Below are 23,593 nucleotides of genomic sequence, written 5' to 3'. Positions count from 1 at the left end.
GACGGTTTCAGGCTGCATTCTGTCTTTAAAAGAATCATAATCAGTAGTAAACAACAAAGCTGGGAGACTCTGGATGATAAGAGATAATGCTAACTAAAGACAAATACAGATATTGGCATTAAGTGATTTTCCTCTAACCTGTGTGTAATATCCTGGAGACTGGAGGCGGAGGTGCTGTCAGCGGCCACCAGAGGGCGCTCCCTGTCTGCTGATGAAATCCACTGAGCACATTGTGTGAAACGAAGAATTTCCTCTTCTGGGTTAGCATCGGCAGAGACAACATCAGCAGTGAATGCTGACATCACGTCCGGCCTCTCCTTGTGTGTCCAGCCTGCTGCTGGGGCGGAAGCACCCTCTCTCTGTCAGTGCAGTTATCTTCATCTCCAGACACCCCTCAGACTCCAAATCTGCATCTGCCCCACCCCATCCCATCCCGGGAGGAGGAGAGAGCTTGGAAATGTTTGACCAGGTTTCTGCTCAGGTAGGAGATTGCCTTATGCTGTGTTTGTAGAAATAGACTGAATAATCCTGGAGGCGCCGGGCTGAGCTGAGTTCTTCTGTCGGGGTACCTCTCTCTGGGGACTTTCCTTCCGGCCGTGCGGATGTTTGAGGGGAGGGGGGTCATTATTTGTGTTAAAGAGGGGATCTGTGCACTGCACTGCACCTTACTGCACTGTCTGTGCACATTGCATCTTACTGCACTATGAGGAATGCTTGCATGCAGCACTGCATCTTAATGCACTGTGAGGAATCTGTGTACACTGCACTGCCTCTTGATGCACTTTGAGATATATGTGCACTGCATGGTCTTATACTGCACTATGAGTATCAGTAGTCTGTGCATACACCACTGCTATTACTGCACTTTGAGGAATCTGCATACTGCAGTGCATCTGACTGCACTGTGAGAAATCGGTGCACTGCAGTGCATTTTACTACACTGTAAGGGATCTGTGCACTGCAGTGCATATTACTGCATTGCGATAAATCTGCACGTTGCACTGCATCATACTACAATGTAAATAATGTATGCACACTGTACTGCATCTCACTGCAGTATGAGGAATATGTTCACACATGCACTGCATCTCACTGCACTGTGAGAAATCTGTGTACACTGCACTGTGAGAAATATGTACACCCTGTACTGCTTTTTATTACACTTTGTGGGACAAGGACAGCAGAGGACGTCTGTGAAAATAGCAGTACACGTTACTACTCCCCATGGGCTGTTTTTGTTGTTTCCTACTCTAAGATGGCTGTTGATAGGGAAGGAAATGTGCACACTGCACTGCTCTTTACTGCACTATGAGGAGAATTTGAAATAAAAGAAGAAATCTGTGTAGACTCCTCTGCCTTTGACTACTCTGCAAAGGGTGCTAAGAGCACATCTCCAGCCTGCAAACTGAATCCCTTTTTACTACACTTCGAGGGGGCATTTAAAAAAGAGAAAATCTGGGCGCACTGCACTGCTCTTTACTCTTCACTGTGAAAAATATTTCCTTACTGCACTGTACTGCTTTTACTACACTATGAAGAGTATTTAAAATAAAAACTGAAATCTGTGTGGGCTCCTCTGCCTTTGACTTTCTGCAAAGAGTGTTTAGAGCACATCTGTAGTCTGAGTATTGAGTTACTTTTTACGACACTCTAGGGATGGTTAAATAAAAAGATACTCTGGGTACACTGTACTGCTTTTTATTCTTCAATGTGAAAACTCTGTCCATACTGCACTACATTTTCCTGCACCATGTGTCGTATTTTCAAAAGAGATGATCTGTGTGCATTGAATTCTTCTTTACTACATTACAGAAGAGGACATCTATACACTGGACTATTTTCCAGCGGAAAACAGTGCGCACTTCACTGCCTTTTTACAACGCAATGAAGGGTGTTTATAAAAGAGCAGTGCTTTTTACTATATTATAAGGGGTGCTTATTGATATGTAAGGTGCACAAACGTTTACTCACTAACAGAAGTGATTAGAGTAGAGAATATCTATGCACTGCTTTTTACTCGCACTACGAGGGGTATTTACTGTGGAAACGTTTATGAACTGCACCAATTATTTCTGACACTGTGAGGGGGTCTTAATTAAATAAGAATCCTTGCACATTTCACTGTATTTAACTCACACTGAAAGGAGTGCTAATAGAAGGTAACATTCCTACTCTGCACTACTTTTTACTTTGCTTCCTTTTGAAGAGCCATTTGCAGGAGAAATCATCATTCCACCTGGTGCTGCTTTTAACTGTGACAGTGAAAGAGAAGTTAGGACATGAATAATACACAGACCTACATCTCCCCATTACCAAACTGCTAGCTTCTTGAGATTCACTTTGTATATTTTCCTTATTTAAACACTAGGCACTTTTGCCATAATCCCACCAAAGGTTTCCAGAACCACAGGTGCTGCTTGCATCGATCAGTGTCCCACAGAACCTCGTTTAACTTGTGAATGTTGTGAGAGGAAGAGGAAATTGGATTAGTCTCTATATGAGGTTCAGTCCCAGTATATGTGGATTGATTCAGAAAGCAACTCCTGGTAGTTTCTCTGAGGAACCCCCTTGTTGTTCATTAGATGTCTGGCATAGGGCGTGGAATACACATCCATCCTCCTGTAGCCTGTTCCATCCCATTTGCCTCCACTTCACAGCACAAAGCCTGGCAGAGGTGAACCAGAAATATCCTATTTTCTTGTTGGTGACTGCTCCGAATTACAACCAAAGCTGCCCTGCTGATTGTAAACTGGTTGAATGACAAATTCAATAAAAGTCTTCTGGTTTAGCTTATTGATGAATCCTGCCTGTTGCACTGAGGTGACGGCGGAAGCGTGTGACAGACATAATTTCACAGAAGAGCACAGATCGGGAATTCCAATGCTTGGTATCCGAAGAACCCCTTTGGTCCCTTAGCAACGGCATCTTTTTTTAACCATTTATGATATATCTGTCCAGTGGACTAGTACCATGTCTCGCCTAATGCCCATCACAATAGAGCCCATAAGTTCTACAGTCTAGTGGAGCAGAAAACTTGTTGGCTCCAACTATGTAAATATACCACAACTTTGTTTGAATCTGTACCTGTAATATACAGAGCTGGCCTCTACACGTTATATTACATTGTTTGCATCAGATTCTCAGAGTACCTGGCTTGTGGTATTGACCTATGTTATTTCATTTTTTGCATCAGATTCTCTGAGTACCTGGCTTGTGCTATTGCATTGTTTGCATCAGATTCTCCTATCACCTAGCGTGTTTTATTGCATTGTTTGAATCAGATTCCTTAAGTACCTGGCCTGTTTTATTGCATTGTTTGTATCAGATTCTTCTAGTACCTGGCCTATGTTATTGCATTGTTTGCATCAGATTATCCTAGCACCTGGCCCGTGTTGTTTCATTGTGTTCTCTTCATTCGTTATGTTATTATTCTAGTAGTTACAGCTTTTCTAACAAACATGGTACCTTTTATCCCAATAAAGTGTATCTTTCTGCAAGGATACTTCCTGTGTTCCTGTACCAGTAATCCATTACATATTTATGTAGCAACAGGCAGCACAACATGTTAACCTGAGATGTCTTAAGGTCAGAAACAGTGCATATGAAGTGGGTATGATGCAAAACAAGCTGTTGAGTAAGATTTTTTTTCTTTAATAAAGCCCGATTGGTCCGGGTGGATCAGCTGGGGGAGGTAGGGCATTAATCTATTTGCTAGTATTTTTGCCAAGATTTTGGCTTCTGCATTTAGGAGCTATATTGGTCGGTAAGAAATGCATTCTGCAGGAGGTTTACCTGGTTTAGGAATTGCCATGATCGTCGCCGTACGTTGATCTAGCGGGAGTATAGATGATTGTAGGCTATCGTTATACATTGCCAGCAGTGGCGCGCTTAGTGTGTCAGACATGAGTTTGTACCATTCTATAGGGATCCCGTTGGGGCCCAGTGCTTTTCCAGATTGTACCGCTCCTATGGCTGACTGTAACTCATCGGTCGTGAGGTCTGCCTCCAGTTCTGTGACCGTCTCGGGTGGGAGGGTATAGGTTTCTACGTGGCTAAGCGAGTGGAGCGCTGCGGATTCCGTTACTTCCCGGACTGGAGTGTAGACTTCCTATAAGTGTTCAGCTAGTGTGGTTACTATCTCCTCAGGATGGGTCTGTAGTATGCCCGCCTTCGAGTACAAGTGTTGTATCCCCCTGGGTCCTCTCCACTTTTTATCTAACCATGCCAACATCTTCCCAGCTTTGGACCCCACGTCGTAGATTTTGTGTGTCGTTGCAGTGATGCAGTCTATGGTTCAGTGTTGCAGGTGGTCTTTATGCCGCTGTTGCTGCAGCTATAAAGCGTGTGTGGACTCTAAGGAGGGGTCTGTCATGTGCGTTATGTTCGCCGTGTGTACGGCGAGTTCTAATTCTACCAGTTCTTTTTGTTGTGCTCGTTTATGCCCCGTAATGGATGCTATGGCCTGTCCCCGGAGGACTGTCTTGTAAGCTTCCCAAAGGATAGTCGGGGATTCTACAGAGGTAGTATTTTCAGCGAAATAGTGTTTAGTCGTGCTTTTGAGTTCTTTTCTTATACTGGGGATCTTTAGGTAATTAGGGTAGATTGGGTATATCCTCCTATGAGATTTCTCTCTACAAGAGAGAGTTAGTGACACCGGGGAGTGATCTGAGATGCCCCTAGGTTTGATTTCCACCTCCTCGACGTTTTGTAATCTCGATCCCACCATTAGGAAGTGGTCTATTCTCGAAAGGCTATTGTGTACTGCGGAGTGGTATGTATATTGATTTGCCACTGGGTGTGTATGTCGCCAAACGTCTATGAGTCCCATCGCCTCTATAAATCCCTGGAATCGGGAGGGGCCTGCTGTTTGTGGTTGTGCTGGAAATCTGTCCATTTCCGAGTTTACAGTCGTGTTAATGTCACCTCCTATAATAAGGTCACCTTCTGGCAGTGTTAATAGAAACGCTCCTAGTGCCTGTATTGCCACCGATTGTAGTGCCGGCGGTATGTAAACCGAGACTTATGTTAAGAAGTTTGCCCTCCCATTGTCCTTGTATTGCTGCGAAGCGACCCTGGTCATCAGTCTTAGTCTGCAGTAATATAAACGACAATGTTTTTTTGATCAGGATACCTGTTCCTCTCGACCCCGAAGTAAACTCCGCGTGTGCCGCCATCTTGTACCCACGTCTATCTAGTGCTTGGCACGCCTTCCCCGTGAGATGTGTTTCTTGTAGAAGGACTACTGTTAGGTTATGTCTGTTCAAGGCTTGTAATACCAGGCCCCTTTTTATTTTATCGCCCAACCCTCTCACATTCCATGTTAGGATCTTCAGGGGTGGCACTGGGGCCTCTCGTGTCGCTTCGCCATGGACGTCGCCCTGTGAACTGCGCGCTAGTATGGGCCTATCTAGTGCTGCTGAGTCGTTGTCATGTACTGACATCAATGCGTCTGTGGTGCAGTTGTGGGCCTGTCATATGTGTCCCACCCGTCGTGATCATACTGCAACTGCCGTCTCTGCGCGTTTTCAATGTGTGTCTGCTGCCTAGTCTTGCCATAATAGATAAACATTGATTAACCAAAACTTTCCCTTCCCAACCTCCCCACCGCCCTGCCTCCCTGCATAACGGACCTAAAACCGCCCGCCTCCCCAACTTAGCAGAGTGCTTTTCCCCAAACCCAACCATAGTACTTGCTTGTTGGGGTATAAGGTCCGTTGAGGCTGCAGCCCTTCCTGCCCCCACCGGGCACGCCTCAGTCCAGAACCCAGAGCGAGTCCAATCCCCATTAGTCAATGCAGTATGGTGCCGGTAGATGCCGAGAGGTCATTTTCCCTGGCTCAGTTCAGCACACCGCAGGTTCCTCCGTTTGCATCTGTGGCGAGGGGTTTGGCTCTTCTCGCCTTTGCTCTTGAGATTCAACGTGGTCAGTCTCCTGCTGGTGTCGGTGATTCTTGTTTATGCGCCGTTGCGATCCTACTTGACGCCAGCCCTCCAACCAGTCGTATGCCGATTCTGGAGTGTCGAAGAACCATGTTTTTCCGTCGGCTACTACTCGGAGCCGGGCCGGGAACAACATGGAATAGGGCAGTTCACGCGCCCTCATCGTTTTTTTGACCTCCATGAAGCTTCTTCTGCGTTGGGCCACCTCCGCTGTGTAGTCTGGGAAGAAGGCAATTGTTGAGTTGTGTACACGGATCGGTTGGGATGTTCTTGCTGCTTGTAGGATTGCGTCCCTATCTCTGAAATTAAACAATCTGTCCAGCACTGGTCTTGAGGGCTCCCCCGGCTTAGGTTTACCACCCGGGACTCTGTGAGCCCTTTCAACAGAGAAAAAATGGGATAAACCCTTAGGTTGCAGTGTAGTTTTGATCAAGTCTTCTACGTATAAGTCCATAGCCTGCTTCCCTTCCGTTTCAGGAAGACCAAGAATTTGACACGTTGTTCCGTCTTGATTTTCCTTCTTGATCGTCCAGCTTCTCCCTCAGGTGTTTGTTTTCTGTTTCGATCCGTGCCATCGCTCTCTGTAATTCTGATGTGTCTTCCACCAGCGACTTTGTGACTATTTCCACTTCTTTAATCCGTTCAGTCATTTTGTGGAAGTCTGCCCGTAGCAGGGAGACGTCCGTCGAGATTGTCCCCACCATCGTTTGAACTGCTGAGAGGGCTTTCATTATATCTTCCAATGTGACCTTTTTTATGACATCGCCTTCTGGTGTTCTGCCCGTTGATGGACGCCCCTCCGTCACCTGCAAGTTATTCTTTTCATACGCATATTTGTCCAGTTTGGCCTGCGTTGATTGGTTTCTCGGGCCACTGTTCGCCATGATGTCCCTTTCAAAAGGGTCTGTAGTGGCAAGGCTGGAATAGGGGGAGAGAGTGGGCAAAGCTGAATCAGTATGTACAGTGGCGTGGGGCGGTTGATATTGGACTGGCACTCCTGCTGTACCCAGTGGGTTATCCTGCTCAATCAAGGATGCACAATGTCACAGTGTTCTGTCCCTAGCGTCGTCTTGGACACACAATGTAGCAGCTACTGGAATACTACTGCTAAGAAGGAAGCCCAGTCCGCCAGTGCTTCAGCACCAGTTGGGGCACTGTGCCTGGCAATGCACACAGGGCTATAGGCAGGAGGGGGGAGGAGGCTCCAGATCACTCTTCCAATACGCTCACCGCCTTCTGGCCTGTTCCTTTTCGTGGTGGCCACTGGACCGCCTTATGCGGTTCTCACCTCAGGTAACTTTCAATCTGTGTCCTTGCCCCTTGTGTGTGTTGATTCGTCGCTTCCCCTCGCTTCACTTGGTGCTGTTGGCGCGGGTGACTGTGTAGCTGCGTGTCTCACACTCCCAGCCTGATGCTTCCCGCCTGTGTGCCGCAGTTGTTGTGGTCGTCGTGTGGGGGCCGGGTGAGTACTGAGGTCACCGTCGCTTACCCCCACTAGTGATGTTACGTTTTGGGGTGGGCGGGGGGGCGATGTGTTTGAGGGGGGGAGATGATTGGCGATAACGTCGGGGTAGTTGGTGATCACCACTCACATAGGGTCCAGTGTCGTTGCACTTGGTTCCGAGTCTGGTGGGGTTCTCTGCAGTACCAGTGATTGCTGAGCGTACCGCCGCTGTGTGAGTTCCATCGCTGATAGATCCCGACACAGCCGTCTCTCGCTCCGGCCGCAACCAGGGGTCCTTCCGGTTTCGCGATGCCCGGCTTGCTCTCACTTCCGCCCGGCCAACGATATGCGGCAGGTCGCGGTCTGCAGCTGTTAAGAGGCCTTTAGTGCTCGCCGCCTACCATCTCCGGTACACTGCTTCGGCGTGTTCCTCGGTCTCACCGGACTGTCTCGCCCGACTCCGGACCTTGGCTGTGACCCCGGGGGTCAAATTACATTACGGATTTGTGATCGGATTAATGTGAAAGGGCGCTTTACTCACGAAGCTTAGCAGCTACGCCGCCATCACCATCGGCTGCTAGCCACGCCCCGTTGTGTAAGATTTTAAATGAAGGAGCTGTTGTGATAAGCAGGCAGCAAACATTCATGTTGAAACAGCAGTAAGACAATGGTACATATAATGATAATGGTACATTTATATACAGTTCTGTGCAATGTTTGTTATGTATTGTTCTTGTTTTCCAGTCTCATGAGATGGGTTACAAGGTAACTTTGAGCTGACTGAGTGTGTAGCTTCCACGAATCTCAGGGACAGGGAGTTACAGTGCCGGGAACCTAGAAAGTTGAAAGAGTTGAGTCTGAATGCTGGTAGATGGTTTAGGAATCACAGTCTGGCTAGGACTAATAAGTGCTGGTAGATGGGTTGGTATTCCCTGGAGGGTGTGTAGGTGGTCTGTGTGTTGGCACGGCTGTCCAGGGGGTTTAAGAAAATGTCAGCGATTTGTGGAGGCCTCCCTTTAGTGTGAGAAACGCCCAGCTTTATGCAACACGGACTTGAGGGTGTGTGTCTGGGCAGGATGAGTTACATTCTGATACCAAAATGGAGGACCTTGTCCAAAGAGGATAGATGTTAGCTAGGATTACTATCTTCATGTACGCAGGTAGAGATGGTCCCTGTATCTTGAGGTTCTTGAAAAGCTGTCAGCACTGTGCTGGTACAGGCTGGACCTTTTTTAGGTCGAGCCTAAGGCATTGCTTTAGCAATGCTTGTTTGGCGAGATTATAGTAAGGCTTTCAAAAGTCTACCCAAACTGCGGATCGGGTACAGTGCTTGTGAGCACCACCACACGCATTTCATGCACGCACGCCGCCCTCCGCCTCTGCTGCCACTTCAGCTCACCAGGCTGCACACTCTCTCGCCCCTCGCTCGCCAATGTCCCTCCCACCCTTCCTTTGATCTCGCCGCGAGTTCTCTCAGGCTAATGGCCCTCGCCCTCCCCCAGCACAGAGCGTGCATCGCTTGTTTATCTTTCCTGCCCTGTCCCTTCGCTGATGTTTTCTCATCCCTCCTCTGCCACATGTTTGTCTAGCCCCCACTCTGTTGTTTTCTCATTCGTATCCTGTCACACCTGTCTGCCCTATATCTTGCTTGGTGCGCTCTGATTCTTGCTGTGCCACACGTGTCTGCCCCCCTACTTAGCTCGTGCAATCTCATTCCTTTAATGCCATTTCTGACTGTCATCTCACCTCTCGTCCTATTTATTGCCCTCACACGTTTCTCTATATCTACAGTCTCTCACTTTGTGCTGTCTGTTCCCGCTTTCTTAGACATCTATGTGACATAATTGTCCTCTCGCTTCCATAGTGCTGTCTATTCCAGTGCTCTCACATCCCTCTGTCCTGTTATGTGCATTGCTCTTTCACGTCAGTCCTAGCGCCTCTCTTTTCCTGTTTTGACATTCCCATGCCTACAGTAAAACCTCTCTTCTTTTTTCACTTGCCTGCCCCATCAGTCATTCCTGCGTTCCTATTGCTTTTCGGCGCTGTTGTGCTGTTGCTGACTTTGTCCTGGCAGTCCCTTGTCGACAGTCTGATCTCTCCATCCTCACGTACATGCTCCATGAGGTCTCTGGGTTCTACATCTTGCCTGTCTTCTCATCTTTCCTGTCTTCTTATCTTGAGGCCGTATCATTGTGTCTATGGCCTGTCCCACGTCTGTCACTTAAGCTATCTGTTATGTTATGTCATTGGGGTTTCTATAACGTGCAATCTTCCATTAGTATAGCCTTGTACCACTGTCATTGCCTGGGGGTTGCTCAACAAGTGATTCTGGGGTTTCAGTTCCTTTTCTTGTGCTTGCCATTTTGTATAGCGCAAACTTGACCCAAAGGTGTAGGAGCACTTCATATGAGAATCAGACATTTTAGATGAGAACTAAACATTACTTGTTTTTAATTTATTTATTTTTGAATGCCCGAGTAGAGTAAGTTATGCGCCCAGGATCACAGAATGTTGAGCCACGGCCAAGATTCAAACCTGCTTCCCAAGTTCTGAATCCCGCAGCTCTAGCCGCTAGGCCACATATCCTTATCCATTGTAGATCCAACTTTGAGTCCCCTGGTGTTGGTGGTGGTGTCATGTCACTTTGGTGGTGCCAAGGCTGGAGGGAGGCATTACTAGTTTCTTTTTGAGAGACCAAATAGTGTGATACAGAACGGTTTGAACCCCCTGGTGCAGAACTTATGTCTAATTGATGGAGCAATTGCCAAACTCGAAGTTAGTTTAAATGATACAAATGCTATTAATGGCGCAGATGCTAGTTTTACTATTTCTTCTTTAGCCCCAGCTGCAGATTGTCCATGGGCTAACATAACCTCAGAGCGTCCAGATAGCGACATTTCTATCTCCCCTGGCCCTCGGACTTCAAGGACCACACTGTGAGGTGCCAGATAGTAGAACCATCAGAGGCCATAGACCAATGCCCATGAGTAGGCAGCAGAGGGGGTTTGATAATGAGCAGACAGTGGTTGGAAGACAGCCTATCCCGTCCCCCTGCCTTAATCTTCCCACGAAAGCCCGCCCATATGTGGTAGTCCTACCGAATACTCCTGTGCTTCAACCCAATAAAGTTGAAATGACAGCCCAGCTAAATAATAAAGTAAGCCATTGGCTAACCAAAAATTCTGATTTTAATTACACCCATTACGAGAACATTCAGAAGAAAGTAGATAGGGTAGGCCCTCTACTTAAAAGATGTAAGGGGGATTGTGTAGTTATCAACTTTCAGTTCCATAGGCTTGTTTAGTGTGCGTGTGTTTTTTGGCAGTTTTATTTAGCGCCAACTCGACCCGAACGTATTTGAGTTTGACACCTCCCCCACTTCTTTCCTCTCTAATACACTTTCCCCTTCCACTGCCTCCTCTATGACGTGTCTCCCTACTCCTCTACTACCTCCCTCGCGCATTCTCCTGACTAGACACTCCTTACTGTAATTTCCTATTTTTCTCTCCCGTCCTTTTATCTCCTGTACCCAGCTCTTCTCCTTCCTTTCTTCTCCCCGCTTCCCCGTCACCTCCACCAGGTCTATACCCTCTCCCCCACTCCTCTTTCTTTTCAACTTTTTCCTACCTCACTTACCATCCCGCCTTCTCTCCTCCACTACTCTACCCCCTGCATTAGCCCGTCCCCTCGCTGCCCACCACCGCGTCCACCACCACCATGTCCACCACATCCACCACCACGTCCACCACCACCACGTCCACCACCACCACCACGTCCACCACCATGTCCACCACCACCACGTCCACCACCACCACGTCCACCACCACCACGTCCACCACCACCACCACGTCCACCACCACCACGTCCACAACCACCATGTCCACCACCACAAGGCCACTACCACATCCACCACCACGTCTATCTCCACCACCACCACATCCACGTCCACCACCAAGTCCACCACCAAGTCCACCACCAAGACCACCACCAAGTCCACCACCAAGTCCACCACCACATCCACCACTACATCCACCACCACGTCCACCACCAACACCACGTCCACCACCACCACGTCCACCACCACAACATCCACCACCACGTCCACCACCACCACGTCCACCACCACCGCGTCCACCACCACCGCGTCCACCACCACTGTGTCCACCACCACCATGTCCACCACCACATCCACCACCACACCCACCACCACCTCCACAACCACCACCACATCTCCCACCACCACCACACCCACCACGTCCACCACCACCACTTCCACCAACACCACGTCCACCACCACCACGTCCACCACATCCACCACCACCACATCCACCACCACCACGTCCGCCACGAGGCCACCTCACTCTATCTATCGCCTTCACTCTATCTATCTATCGCCCTACTCTCCACCACCACGTCCACCACCACCATGTCCACCACATCCACCACCACCTCCGCCACCACCATCACCATGTCCACCTCTACTGCCACCACCATGTCCACCATGAGGCCACTACCACATCCACCACCGCCACCACGTCCACCACCACCACCACGTCCACCACCACCACCACATCCACCACCACCACGTCGACCACCACGTCCACCACATCCACCACCAGGTCCACCACATCCACCACCACCACGTCCACCACCACCACCATGTTCACCACCACCATATCCACCACCACCATGTCCATCACCACATCCACCACCACCACGTCCACCACCACCACCACGTCCACCACCACCACGTCCACCATCACCCTGTCCACCTTCACGTCCACCACCACCACGTCCACCACCAGAGAAGTGTGGCTCACTGGTTAAAGGAGGCAGACCTGGAAGCAGAGGTCAGCCCGGGACCAGGGTTCAATACCCGGCTCGGCGGGGTCTTGAGTCCTAAAATGTCCATGGACTCCACAAATCTCGCTCCGGTGCCTACTCGATTCACGGGTTCACACTCTGCGACTCTGGGCAATAGCTTGCTTAATCTCCACAACGGCCCCTGGCCTGGCTTTCTCCTTGCGGATACCCTGCCGGGGTTATCGCACAGGGGAATACCAGGACGGGTTCCCTAAGCAAGCGCTTAGAAACCGCTTGGTAATTTGCGCTATATAAATTCCTTTACATTTACATTTACATCCACCACCACCATGTCCACCACATCCACCACCACGTCCACTACCACTACCACCACGTCCACAACCACCACGTCCACCACCACCACGTCCACCACCACCATGTCCACCACCACCACCACAAGGCCACTACCACGTCCACCACCAGCACCACGTCTATCTCCACCACCACCACATCCACTACCACCACCAAGTCCACCACCAAGTCCACCACCAAGTCCACCACCAAGTCCACCACCAAGTCCACCACCAAGTCTACCACCAAGTCTACCACCAAGACCACCACCAAGTCCACCACCACATCCACAACTACGTCCACCACATCCACCACTACGTCCACCACAACCACCACCACAACATCCACGTCCACAAATACCATGTCCACCCCCACGTCCATCACCACCGCATCCACCACCACCGCGTCCACCACCACCACGTCCACCACCACATCCACCACCACCCCCACAACCACCACTATGTCCACCACCACCACATCCACCACCACTACGTACAACACCACTGCATTCACCACCACCATGTCCACCACCACCACATCCTCCACCACCATGTCCACCACCACCACACCCACCACCACCACACCCACCACATCCACCAACACCACGTCCACCAACACCACGTCCACCACCACCACGTCCACCACCACCACGTCCACCACCACCACGTCCACCACCACCACGTCCAGCACCACCACATCCACCAACACCACGTCCACCACCACCACATCCACCACCACCACGTCCGTCACGAGGCCACCTCACTCTATCTATCGCCTTCACTCTATCTATCGCCCTCACTCTATCTATCCCCCTCACTCTATCTATCTATCGCCCTCACTCACTCTAACTATTGCCCTCACTCTATCTATCTATCGCCCTCACTCTATCTACCTATCACCCTCACTCTATCTATCTATCGCCCTCACTCTATCTATCGCCATTACTCTATCTATCTATCGCTCTCACTCTATCTATCTATCTATCGCCCTCTCTCACTCTATCTGTCGCCCTCACTCTATCTATCTGTCGCCCTCACTCTATCTATCTATCGCCCTCACTCTATCTATTTATCTATGGCCCTCACTCTATCGGCCTTCCTCTAACTATCTATCACCCTCACTCTATCTATCAATCGCACTCACTCTATCTATCCATCGCATCATCACAGCATCATTCAGGACCACCACAGCATCACTCCGGGGCACCACAACATCACTATGTGCTACCACAGCATCACTGAACGCCAAAGCATCACTCGTCGCCACCACATCACTCAGCGCCACCACAGCATCAATCTGTGCACCTATTCAACAACAACTGGTTTAAATATGTTCTCACAATGTTTCAAGCTTTATTACAAATGTCACAAAAGGATGTTAATATTTCACTTCTGTTCTTGTATTTTCGTCACAATAAAATACACTGAACATAATCTTCACAAAAGTTATTTACAAAAGTTTAAGCTATTGCCATTATAAATTACAATAGCTTTTATTTAAGTATTAATTGTTAAAAAAAATAAAAGCCATTGTTATTTGTAATATCAATACATCTAAGTCAAGTAAATACCACACATATTGCATTACAGATGCTATAGGTGTCACATTTGCGAAAGTTAAAACTATTGGCATTGTAAATGACAAAGCTATTAATTTCGCTATTTTCAAAAACAACACATAAATAAAAAATGTGTCATTTACAATACCAATAGCTCAAACTTTCATAATGCAAGACCTATTGCATTGCAAATGCTTGTTTCTCTAGTTGGAATTTGCCAGGCTGTGTTCAGATATAGTCATAGCATTAAACCTTGGAGCTGTACTTGTAGCGTCACCTCTTGAAGTCTTGTAGTATGTGGTGGATGCAATAGGACTGTCTCGATGTTCCACAGTGCTCAGAAAATCCAGATTCCCCTTCATCTCACAACTTGAGCTCTGTTGTTTGACCTTCGATCTGCATAAGGCACAGCTGACGGAGGTCCTGCATGGTGGTGGCCTTAAAGCAATGAGATCCACAAACCACAAGATCCTTCAAGCCCATCGGCCCACACTGTTCACAGTGTACACCAAGGGTCTGCTTTAGATTTCGCCGGTTGGTTTATTCCATGACAAATGCAACAGATATCCTGTCCGCCCTATTAAAAGTGGATTGCATCTTTGTAATAATGTGGACGGGATATCTGTAATATTTTGAGGCAATAACCTGTCCAGCAAACTCTAAACCAGGCTCGATGTCTGAACAGACCTGTCCACACTCAACCTAACTAAAATAAATAACGAGCAATCATCTGGCAGGACATAGGCTAGATCTAATTTTAACGAACTCCCCAGCATTTCTTATGGGGCAACCTGAGCTACCGATGATGATAAGCGGGTACACTGACAATCACTAGCCAGATAACCCCATTGGCGGTTCTACCGTGAGGGTCTCACTCTCTTTTTCCACACTTTTTTGGTGGTGTGAGTGATGGTTGTTCTGACAATTTTATTACTGACCCTGTGTGTACTTTGACGTAGTTTGACACCGACATATGAACTAAAATTCTCGAAATATAAAGGGAAGGAGTAGTGATACTATTATGCACACACCCGGATGGTTCATGTAGTCCTATTGTTATATAAGAGTGTCGTGAGGGAGAGGCCACATTCTGATTTAGCAATCTGCCCCTTGACATGGTCAGATCATTCTATGATCGAGTTCCGAATTAATGGTCCCAAGGAACAGATGGTTCCCAAACCATACTTTAAAAGAAGTTATAGACAATGGCATAAACTTACGCCCTCACAGTTCCAAGATGCTTGTATCCCACCACAAAACTCTGAATCTGATGGTGTAGAGGAGCGCTTAGCCTCCTACAACACCAGCTTGATATCCACTATGGACTGCTTAGTACCCCCAAAACAGGGCCCGATTATCACTAAACGTCATCAGACGCCATGGTACTCTGCCACCCTTCGGCTCGAAAAAAGTCAGAGTAAAAAACTCAAACATCACTGGTGCCGCTCACATGAAACACAAGATAAAGAAAGATTCAAGGTTGCGCTAACACAGTACCACAAAAACCTGAAAAACGCCCGCAAAACGCACATCGCATCACAACTTGAACACTCAGGGAACTATCCGAGAACTCTCTATCAGATTTTGAAAACATTTACTAACCCCAAGGCCTGCGATATTGAAACTGCTCCATCTCAAGCCTTGTGTGACAACATAGCTAACCATCTAACCCAGAAATTTGAAATAATTTACAATAAATTCACCTCGGCTAAGGGCTCTCAGATAGGCCCTAAGATCGTCCTTCCTCCGGCTATCCTCAGTGTTTCAACTCTGAAGAAGTTCCCGATACTTACAACAGAGGAGACCGAAGCTCTACTAAAAATTGTCAAATCAGGGTCTCCATTATACCTCGCCCTGCTAAAACGGCCTCCACACTATCCAAACAACTAGACGTCCCCACATGTTCTATCTTAAACAGCTCCATGAAGGAAGGCAATCTCCCACTAGAATGGAAAGCCGCACATATCCTCCCAATAGCAGCCCAGCCTGAATCTTTTCACACAATCTATTTTTGTAGAAAGTTGCTGAAAACTACACTGTTCTGATTTTTCCCTTCTTAGCTGATTATGGCAGTCTTAGCGCTGAGATACCCTGATGGGGTGAATCGGGCACTTTGTAATTAAATAAATAAATAAGTATTGTAGAAGAAGCGAGAACCATGGCCTCTTGGCTATCAGTCTATTATCGGACTTCTGCTGAACCCTACAGAGTGAATGCACTGACACACGGGAGTAGGGGAACTGAAGGACAGGAAATTAGGTAAACTTGAATATAAGAAATGTGGAAAGGCAGACATGCTGCATCACCTGTGGATAATTGACACTGCCTTCCCCTTCACCAAATGCCCATTCAGTCCCAAAATTGTACCCTGGGCCCCAAATGGACAACATTAAGTCAGATACCATGTAAAATTAGAAAAAGGGAAGGTGAATACAGGAGTTGGCATTTGAGCTGATCCAATGTGAACAGGAAATCATTGAGAAGAAGTGTTTGAATAGAGTTACCTTTGTTCTATACTTCCTGAAGTGTTACTGAAGTAGCGGCCCAGCCTGAATCCTTTCATTTTCACACAATCTATTTTTGTATAAATGAAATCTTATCCACGTGCATCTACCTAAAGCTGTACCTATAGCATATTGTTGCTCCGTTACTGCCCTTTCTTTACCAAGTTACTGTGTGAACACTGGTAAATCACCTCCTTTTCTGAAGGTAATAAGATGTGACGTATTCAACAGATCCTTTAGTTAAATATCATTGTATGGTGAAATATTCCTTGCTAAGTTTCAAAGTTTGGTGAAGAAGATATGTCTTTTACAACCAGTTAAATATTTTGACTTCATATACCATAATGTTTACATTTAGTAATTCTAAATATTTTTACCTCCAACAGAAAAGCCTTGAATGCATGAAGTGATTATGAATAATGAAATGAAGGCCATAAATCGGCAAAAAAAGCAGAAATAATGAACTCCAGTATTCAGGAAAACATTGATGCAGTCGGCGACAGTGGAACCTGCACATATACTGACAGATCCATGAAAAAGCAGTCAGGGGCAGTTCATTGGATGTAAGAGTCCGAGCTTCACACCTCCATACCGCAAGACTAAGAAATGGCCTCTAGAACATTTGGACAACAAAACCTGGTAACCCACCTCCTGTATAAATCGATGTCCAACACGAGCTTTGATCGTGGGTCAGTATGATGTGGTTACTGCAGTACTCTGTTTTTTAAAGCGACAACAGATCATCATTCACTGCTCTAGATTGTATTGTAAACTGTTTCTGGCTAACCCACAACAACTAGAGAAAAGCACTGGAGCCAGACAACTGAAGGGTAAAGAAAAGAGAAGTTCTACTATCTACAGTGCAATGGACTGTCCCAATTTGCACTGGCCAGAAGGAAAATGAATCTTTACCCGCAAGCTTGAGTAATCTCCTACAAACAAACCTTATACATATTATGAGTGTGGCAAGTATTTCATGGCTATTGCACATTATTCTTAATCCAGAAATTAAATGTGCAAAATACCACACACATACAGGACATGTTAGAATAACACAAGTGCTTTATCAGCCATGTTGACCCTTCAGGGAGCACAGTCTTGGGATGTAGACAAATATGCACCCGACCCACAGACACAAACCAAGAAGGAAGAATCGCACACATGCAGCAAGCGCTTTACTTTGTCATCACTAATAAAACTTCAACAACAAACGCACAAGGGAGAAAAAACATTCAAGTGCAGTGAATGCGTGAAGAGCTTTAGTCGATTATCACACCTACAAAGACATCAACAAGCACATAATGGGGAAAAACCATACCATTGCAATGAATGTGGAAGTACTTTTAGTGATTCCTCAAATCTCAGGATTCATCAGCGAACGCACACAGGGGAAAAACCATTCAAGTGCAGTGAATGTCCAAAGTGCTTTAGTCAATTATCACAGCTCCAAAGCCATCAGCGAAGCCACACAGGGGAAAAGCCATTCAAGTGCAGTGAATGCGAAAGTAGCTTTAGATATTTATCAAACCTACAAAGTCATCAGTTAACACACACAGGGGAAAAGCCATTCAAGTGCAGTGAATGTGAAAGTAGCTTTAGATATTTAACAAACCTACAAAGTCATCAGCGAACGCACACAGGGGAAAAGCCATTTAAGTGCAGTGAGTGTGTGAAGAGCTTTAGTCGATTAGCAAACCTACAAAGACATCAGCAAACACATAATGGGCAAAAACCATATGATTGCAATGAATGTGGAACTAGTTTTAGTCATTCCTCAACATTAAGGAATCATCAGCGAACACACACAGGGGAAAAACCATTCAAGTGCACTGAATGTGCAAAGTACTTTAGACAGTCATCGCAGCTACACATACATCAGCGAATACATACAGGAGAAAAACCATTCAAGTGCAGTGAATGTCCAAAGTGCTTTAGTCAGTTATCGCAGCTACAAAAACATCAGCAAACACACACCGGAGAAAAGCCCTACCATTGCAGTGAATGTGGCAGTGCTTTTATTTACTTTTCATCATTAAGGATTCATCAGCGAACCCACACAGGGGAAAAGCCATTCAAATGCAGTGAATGTGAGAAGAGCTTTATTCAATCAGCACACCTAAAAGAGCATCAGCGAACACACACCGGGGAAAAACCATTTAGGTGCGCTAAATGCATGAAGAGCTTTAGTCAGTTATCATCCCTAAAAAGACATCAGCGCATGCACACTGGATAAAACCGCTATCACTGTTGTGAATGTGGCATTAGTTTTAGTGACTCTTCAGCATTTGGAAATCATCAGTAAACACACACATGCGAAAAACTATTCAGGCGCAGTGAATGTGTGAAGAGCTTTTGCCAATCAGCACACCTAAAAGAGCATCAAACAACACACACAGGGGCAAAGCCATCCAATTGCACTGAATGTGTGAAGAGCTTTAGTTACTTATCAGGTCCACAAAGACTCACAAAATACACACAGGGGAAAAAAAACATTCAGGTGCAGTGAATGTGTGAAGAACTTTAGTCCGTTATCACACCTACAAAGACAGCAAACACACACAGGGGAAAACCCATACCATTACAATGAATGTGGAAGTAGGTTTAGTGACTTTTCAACATTAAGGATTCATCAGCGATCACACACTGGACAAAAGCTTTTCAGGTGTAGTGAAAGTGTAAAACTCTTTTATCAGTTATTAAACTTACGAATACATTAGTGGATACTCACAGACAAAAAAACGATATAATTACAATGAATGTGCGAGTGGTTTTGTCAATTATCAGATCTCTAAAGTCATCAGCGAATACACTGGGGGAAAGCGTGGAAGTGCACTGAAAGTGTGAAGAGTTTTTGTACATTTTTCGGTCCCACACCGCCCTAAGCGAGCACACACCTTCATTTAACTCACATGGAAATAGCCCTAAAGATGCAGCGAAGCCGAAAAGAACTTAAGAACATTAACAATAATATTGGCCCATATAAGGACATAGAAGGAGCAAAAAAAGTGCTTTTATTGTGAGATAAAGGACTTGCAGAAAAAGCTAAAACTAAACTTATTCAAGACATTCAAATACCAGATGATAGAAGAACCGACTAGCATGAAAGAATAAAAACAGATAACTGTATTTGTAGAATTATAAAAGTGTCAGTTCCCAGTGATTTCTCACTTCCGTCCACATAGCAAAACAATGTGATATACCAGGAAACATATTGGGAAACTAGCACATTGCGGATTGAAAGTGACATTGGTGTTTTATATTTGGTGAAAAAGAGATACAAAGAAAAACATCCAAGCACATCTGATCATGCTACATAGAAAAGCAACACTGTGAACAATACTGGGACTAACAAGGGTATATTTAGCTAACTTGAGGGATTAGTGATAAAACCTATAAATCCAACACACCCAGGCTGAGAGCCTGGAAGAAGAATTAATTTAATAAGGGCACACTGGAGAATATTCACAGCTGATTGTGGTGTTTGGTTGTTTCATACAAGATTGATGATTCTGTTACAGCAACCAGAGAACGGTGTCCAAAGGCACAGAAGTAAAAGGAGTAGAATGTGAGCCTTAACTCTCAGGGTTGATGCTTGCCGTGCATGACATTTACCACCCAAGCCCTGATGCGGAAGAAGTGATGCTAATGTCTATTGTAAAATAATACTTATTTAAAATTGTAATAGTTATGATTATATTCTCTTCCTTGCCCTTTAAGTAGATTGTCAGAATGTTACCTCAGCCAAGCGTGATTCCAGACTTGACAGTTGGAGTCTGATCAGCTGGCGAGGTGCATGTCGTTAATCTGCTCGACCAATAAATCCAGTTGCTTACTTGTTCCGGCTCCCAGAAGTGCGTCCGCTTCATTTACTTCAATGTCCATCATCACATACATCTGTAAATGCACCCATCATAGTGCCACTTCCCAAGAGGTGTTTAGCATCAAGCTAGATCTTGGGTCATCGCTGACTATGTAAATGATTCACACTTTGATTAATTGTATATAGGTACATGTTATAAGTTTCTTATTAACAGAGAATCATTCAACCAAATCCTAACTGGTTATAGGACAGTATCAGTGCATGACGGCAAAATTATTGATGGATGGGAATTATTGTGACATGGAGTAGCCCAGTATAAAGAGTTTCTCATAAAACTACAAGCACCGTGAAAGTGTGAAGTGTCAGCAGTTATAAAGTTATGCTTATTTTAAGGTTTGGTTTTTGTTGAAATGCTCCTGCAAAAATAATATTGAGAATGTTGCCTTACCTATTTCTTAAACTCAGCTTTTTATTATTTTTATCATAATATGGGAATCTGTTCCTCTGAGTACCTGTAAGAATTTACAGTGCTAAAATTCTAGCAATGACCGTCAATGGAGCTACTCCACAGTTGTACCGAGTAGGACCGGCTTAAGCTGTAGTCGTATGTTAATTGTAAAAGAGAATGTTATGGTTTTGCCTGGGGGATAGTATTCCATAGTCCTACTGGTGCTTAACTATAATATTATATAAAGTGATATCAGTGATGTCATGAGTGATGTCACTGGCCATGTCATGTGTGATGTAATATGTGAGGTCATAAGCTATAGTTAGCTCAACTGCTGAATTTGTATGGTTTTGTGCATGTAACATTTGAACCTATCTATAACGTCCCTGTAACCTTTGTTATTTTCAGTGCATTTCTAAGGTCTTTTTTTAAATTTTATTTTCTAACTATAACGTCCCTGTAACCTTTGATTCCTACGGTGAAGTAAATATAGTATCCTGCCATACCTCACGTTTAGCCTGGTTAAACAAAATTAATTTTGTAGTGGCAGAGTTCACTTTCATATAGTGTAACACTCTATAAGACTCTCCAACATACAAAAATATTGGCAGCATAAATACAGTGCAGATGACAAATTTGTATCTATTGGTTCAAGCATGGACATGCTGTCAGGGCTCTGGAAATGGGAAACTTCATTGATAAAATGAACAGTTGGCATTGCTGTATATGCAATGAACTAAAGTGAAGCACAGGTATTCAAGAAATAACCTATTTTTAATCTGAAAGCGCATATATCTTGTAATTACATAATCTTTACTGCATCATTTACACTTTATCTGTTGATGGATCAGCTTGTTCTTTGGGGCGTATAACTAAGTGTGATCCTTCTCTCCGCTCCGGCTTGGCTCTTCCAATGCATTTTGTGACTTACAGAATTCTACTTTTTAACCAGAATTAAGCCACTGAAACCAGCAGCTTCTGTTAGGAGAATGTAGTGAACTAGCTAAATCCCACATCAAAAGCATATAATTTCTAGAACAATCAGTTGCAATCCCAGCAATTCCTCTTCCACACTGGTTGTCCCTTATTCTCAAATAATCAAAAGGATTGTTGTATGAATGCCAGAGGTGGCTGTGGCTTTCATGAAGATAAAGCTAACAGAAGTGTGTGGTAGATAGAGAGGGGCAAAGAGAACTGAAGAGAGCGAGAGAAACAAAGAAAGAGAGAGTTAATGGAAAGAAAGAGAGAAGTGGAAGGAGAGGGAATGGAAGGTGATTTGTATTCACCCAAAATAGAAAGAAGATACAGTCAAATACTTGTCAGTGTGTGACACCACTAGGGAAACGGCTTGAATACCTGTGAATTTATACATTTATTTTCAATACCTATAGACTGATGTCATGCCACCTGAATCCACGCGGGAGGTTAGATGAGCAAAGGAATTGAACTTGTAACTGCGGGGAGGGAAACAAGACACACCACCGAGAGACAGTGCGAAAAGGAGAAGCTGGATGTTTAATGACTAATTAGATATTGAAACAGTGAGGAGAACCCATGAAGTACAATACGGGTTCGAAACGCGTCGGCGACTACAACGCAACCATGCAAGCAGTAAAATAGGACATGTTGGGCGGGGGAATAGAAAACATTTATGGAATAGACTCTATCTATAATTTTAATCTCACAACAAGGTCAAAAATGGAGGAATTATTACCATCCAAGGTACCACTCCACACTATAATACTCATAAAAAGTAACCGGATGGTTTGCCAACTATACCTTAATACTGGTTGAAAACATGGTTGAAAAACGGGAGACAATTATTTTTGTAAAGACTAGAACCCTCACTCACTCCAAGGTGACATTCTTCATCATTGGGTTCCCTCTTGCACACTGTGACCGCAAGGTACACAGAGTGGGCTACGACTCTCCCACAGGAGAGGAGTGTGAGGTGTTTTAATCATCAATGTTGATATGAGGGAGGGGCAAAGTGCAACAATTAAATTAAATTGGTGAATTAAACCATCTCATCAGGATAGTTTTATCCGCTGGGGACAACCATTAAAATGTCATTGTCCTCTAATGAGATAGTTTTAATTCACTCATATCAACATTGGATGATTACAACACCTCACGCTCCTCTCCTGTGGGAGAGTCGTAGCCCACACTGTGTACCTTGTGGTCGTATTGTGCAAGAGGGCACCCAATGATGAAGCATTTCACCTTTGGATGAGTGAGGGTTCTTGTCTTTACAAAAATAATTGTCTCCCATTTTTTCAACCATGCTATAGTTGGCAAACCTTCCGGTTACTTTTTGTGAGTATTATAGAGTCCCTAATCACAGGATCATAGCTTTACATGGTTGTTTAGCCCATTTACTTGGGAAGTTTACCAATGGTGAAAGAATACTTTACATATGTTTTCTTGTTAGGCACAACAGGAAGAGCTGTCAAGGTTTTGATTCTCTATAATATGTTTCAAAAAATTGATTGTCAAACATACTTATATGTTGTTTTGTATAGTCTCTTTGTATGAATGTCAGGAGGGTACCAAAACAAGAGTTTGTTGTAAAAATTGTGTATTTATGTTTGTCCTCATTATGTCTGTATCTGATTATTTTTCAAACTATGTCTTAAAAATGATATTTACTGATCACTGATATTAAAATGGGTGCTCAGAACAAATTAAGTGTGGTAAAGAGTTTTTCAGTACTGGCAAGTCTTGT

At 45.2% G+C, this 23,593-nt stretch overlaps 1 protein-coding gene across 2 annotated transcripts; it reads left to right on the top strand.

The window, feature by feature from the left end:
• The first annotated feature begins 320 nt into the window (after positions 1-320).
• LOC144802868 (uncharacterized) lies at positions 321-20,448 on the top strand. 2 transcript variants are annotated; one of them, XM_078671832.1, is made up of 2 exons: positions 321-481; positions 16,987-20,448. In XM_078671832.1, exon 2 carries the CDS (start codon positions 17,673-17,675, stop codon positions 18,831-18,833), a length of 1,161 nt encoding a protein of 386 aa, XP_078527958.1. In that variant the 5' UTR covers positions 321-481; positions 16,987-17,672; the 3' UTR covers positions 18,834-20,448. The 2 variants fall into 2 exon arrangements, with proteins under 2 accessions (XP_078527958.1, XP_078527959.1); XM_078671833.1 differs by lacking the exon at positions 321-481 and having other exon boundaries at positions 17,534-18,816; positions 19,061-19,454.
• The last annotated feature ends 3,145 nt before the right edge of the window (positions 20,449-23,593 follow it).

This window comes from Lissotriton helveticus, chromosome 1_2, assembly GCF_964261635.1.
Source record: "Lissotriton helveticus chromosome 1_2, aLisHel1.1, whole genome shotgun sequence".
Taxonomy (NCBI): Eukaryota; Metazoa; Chordata; class Amphibia; order Caudata; family Salamandridae; genus Lissotriton; species Lissotriton helveticus.
This window is presented reverse-complemented; position numbering and strand designations above follow the sequence as displayed.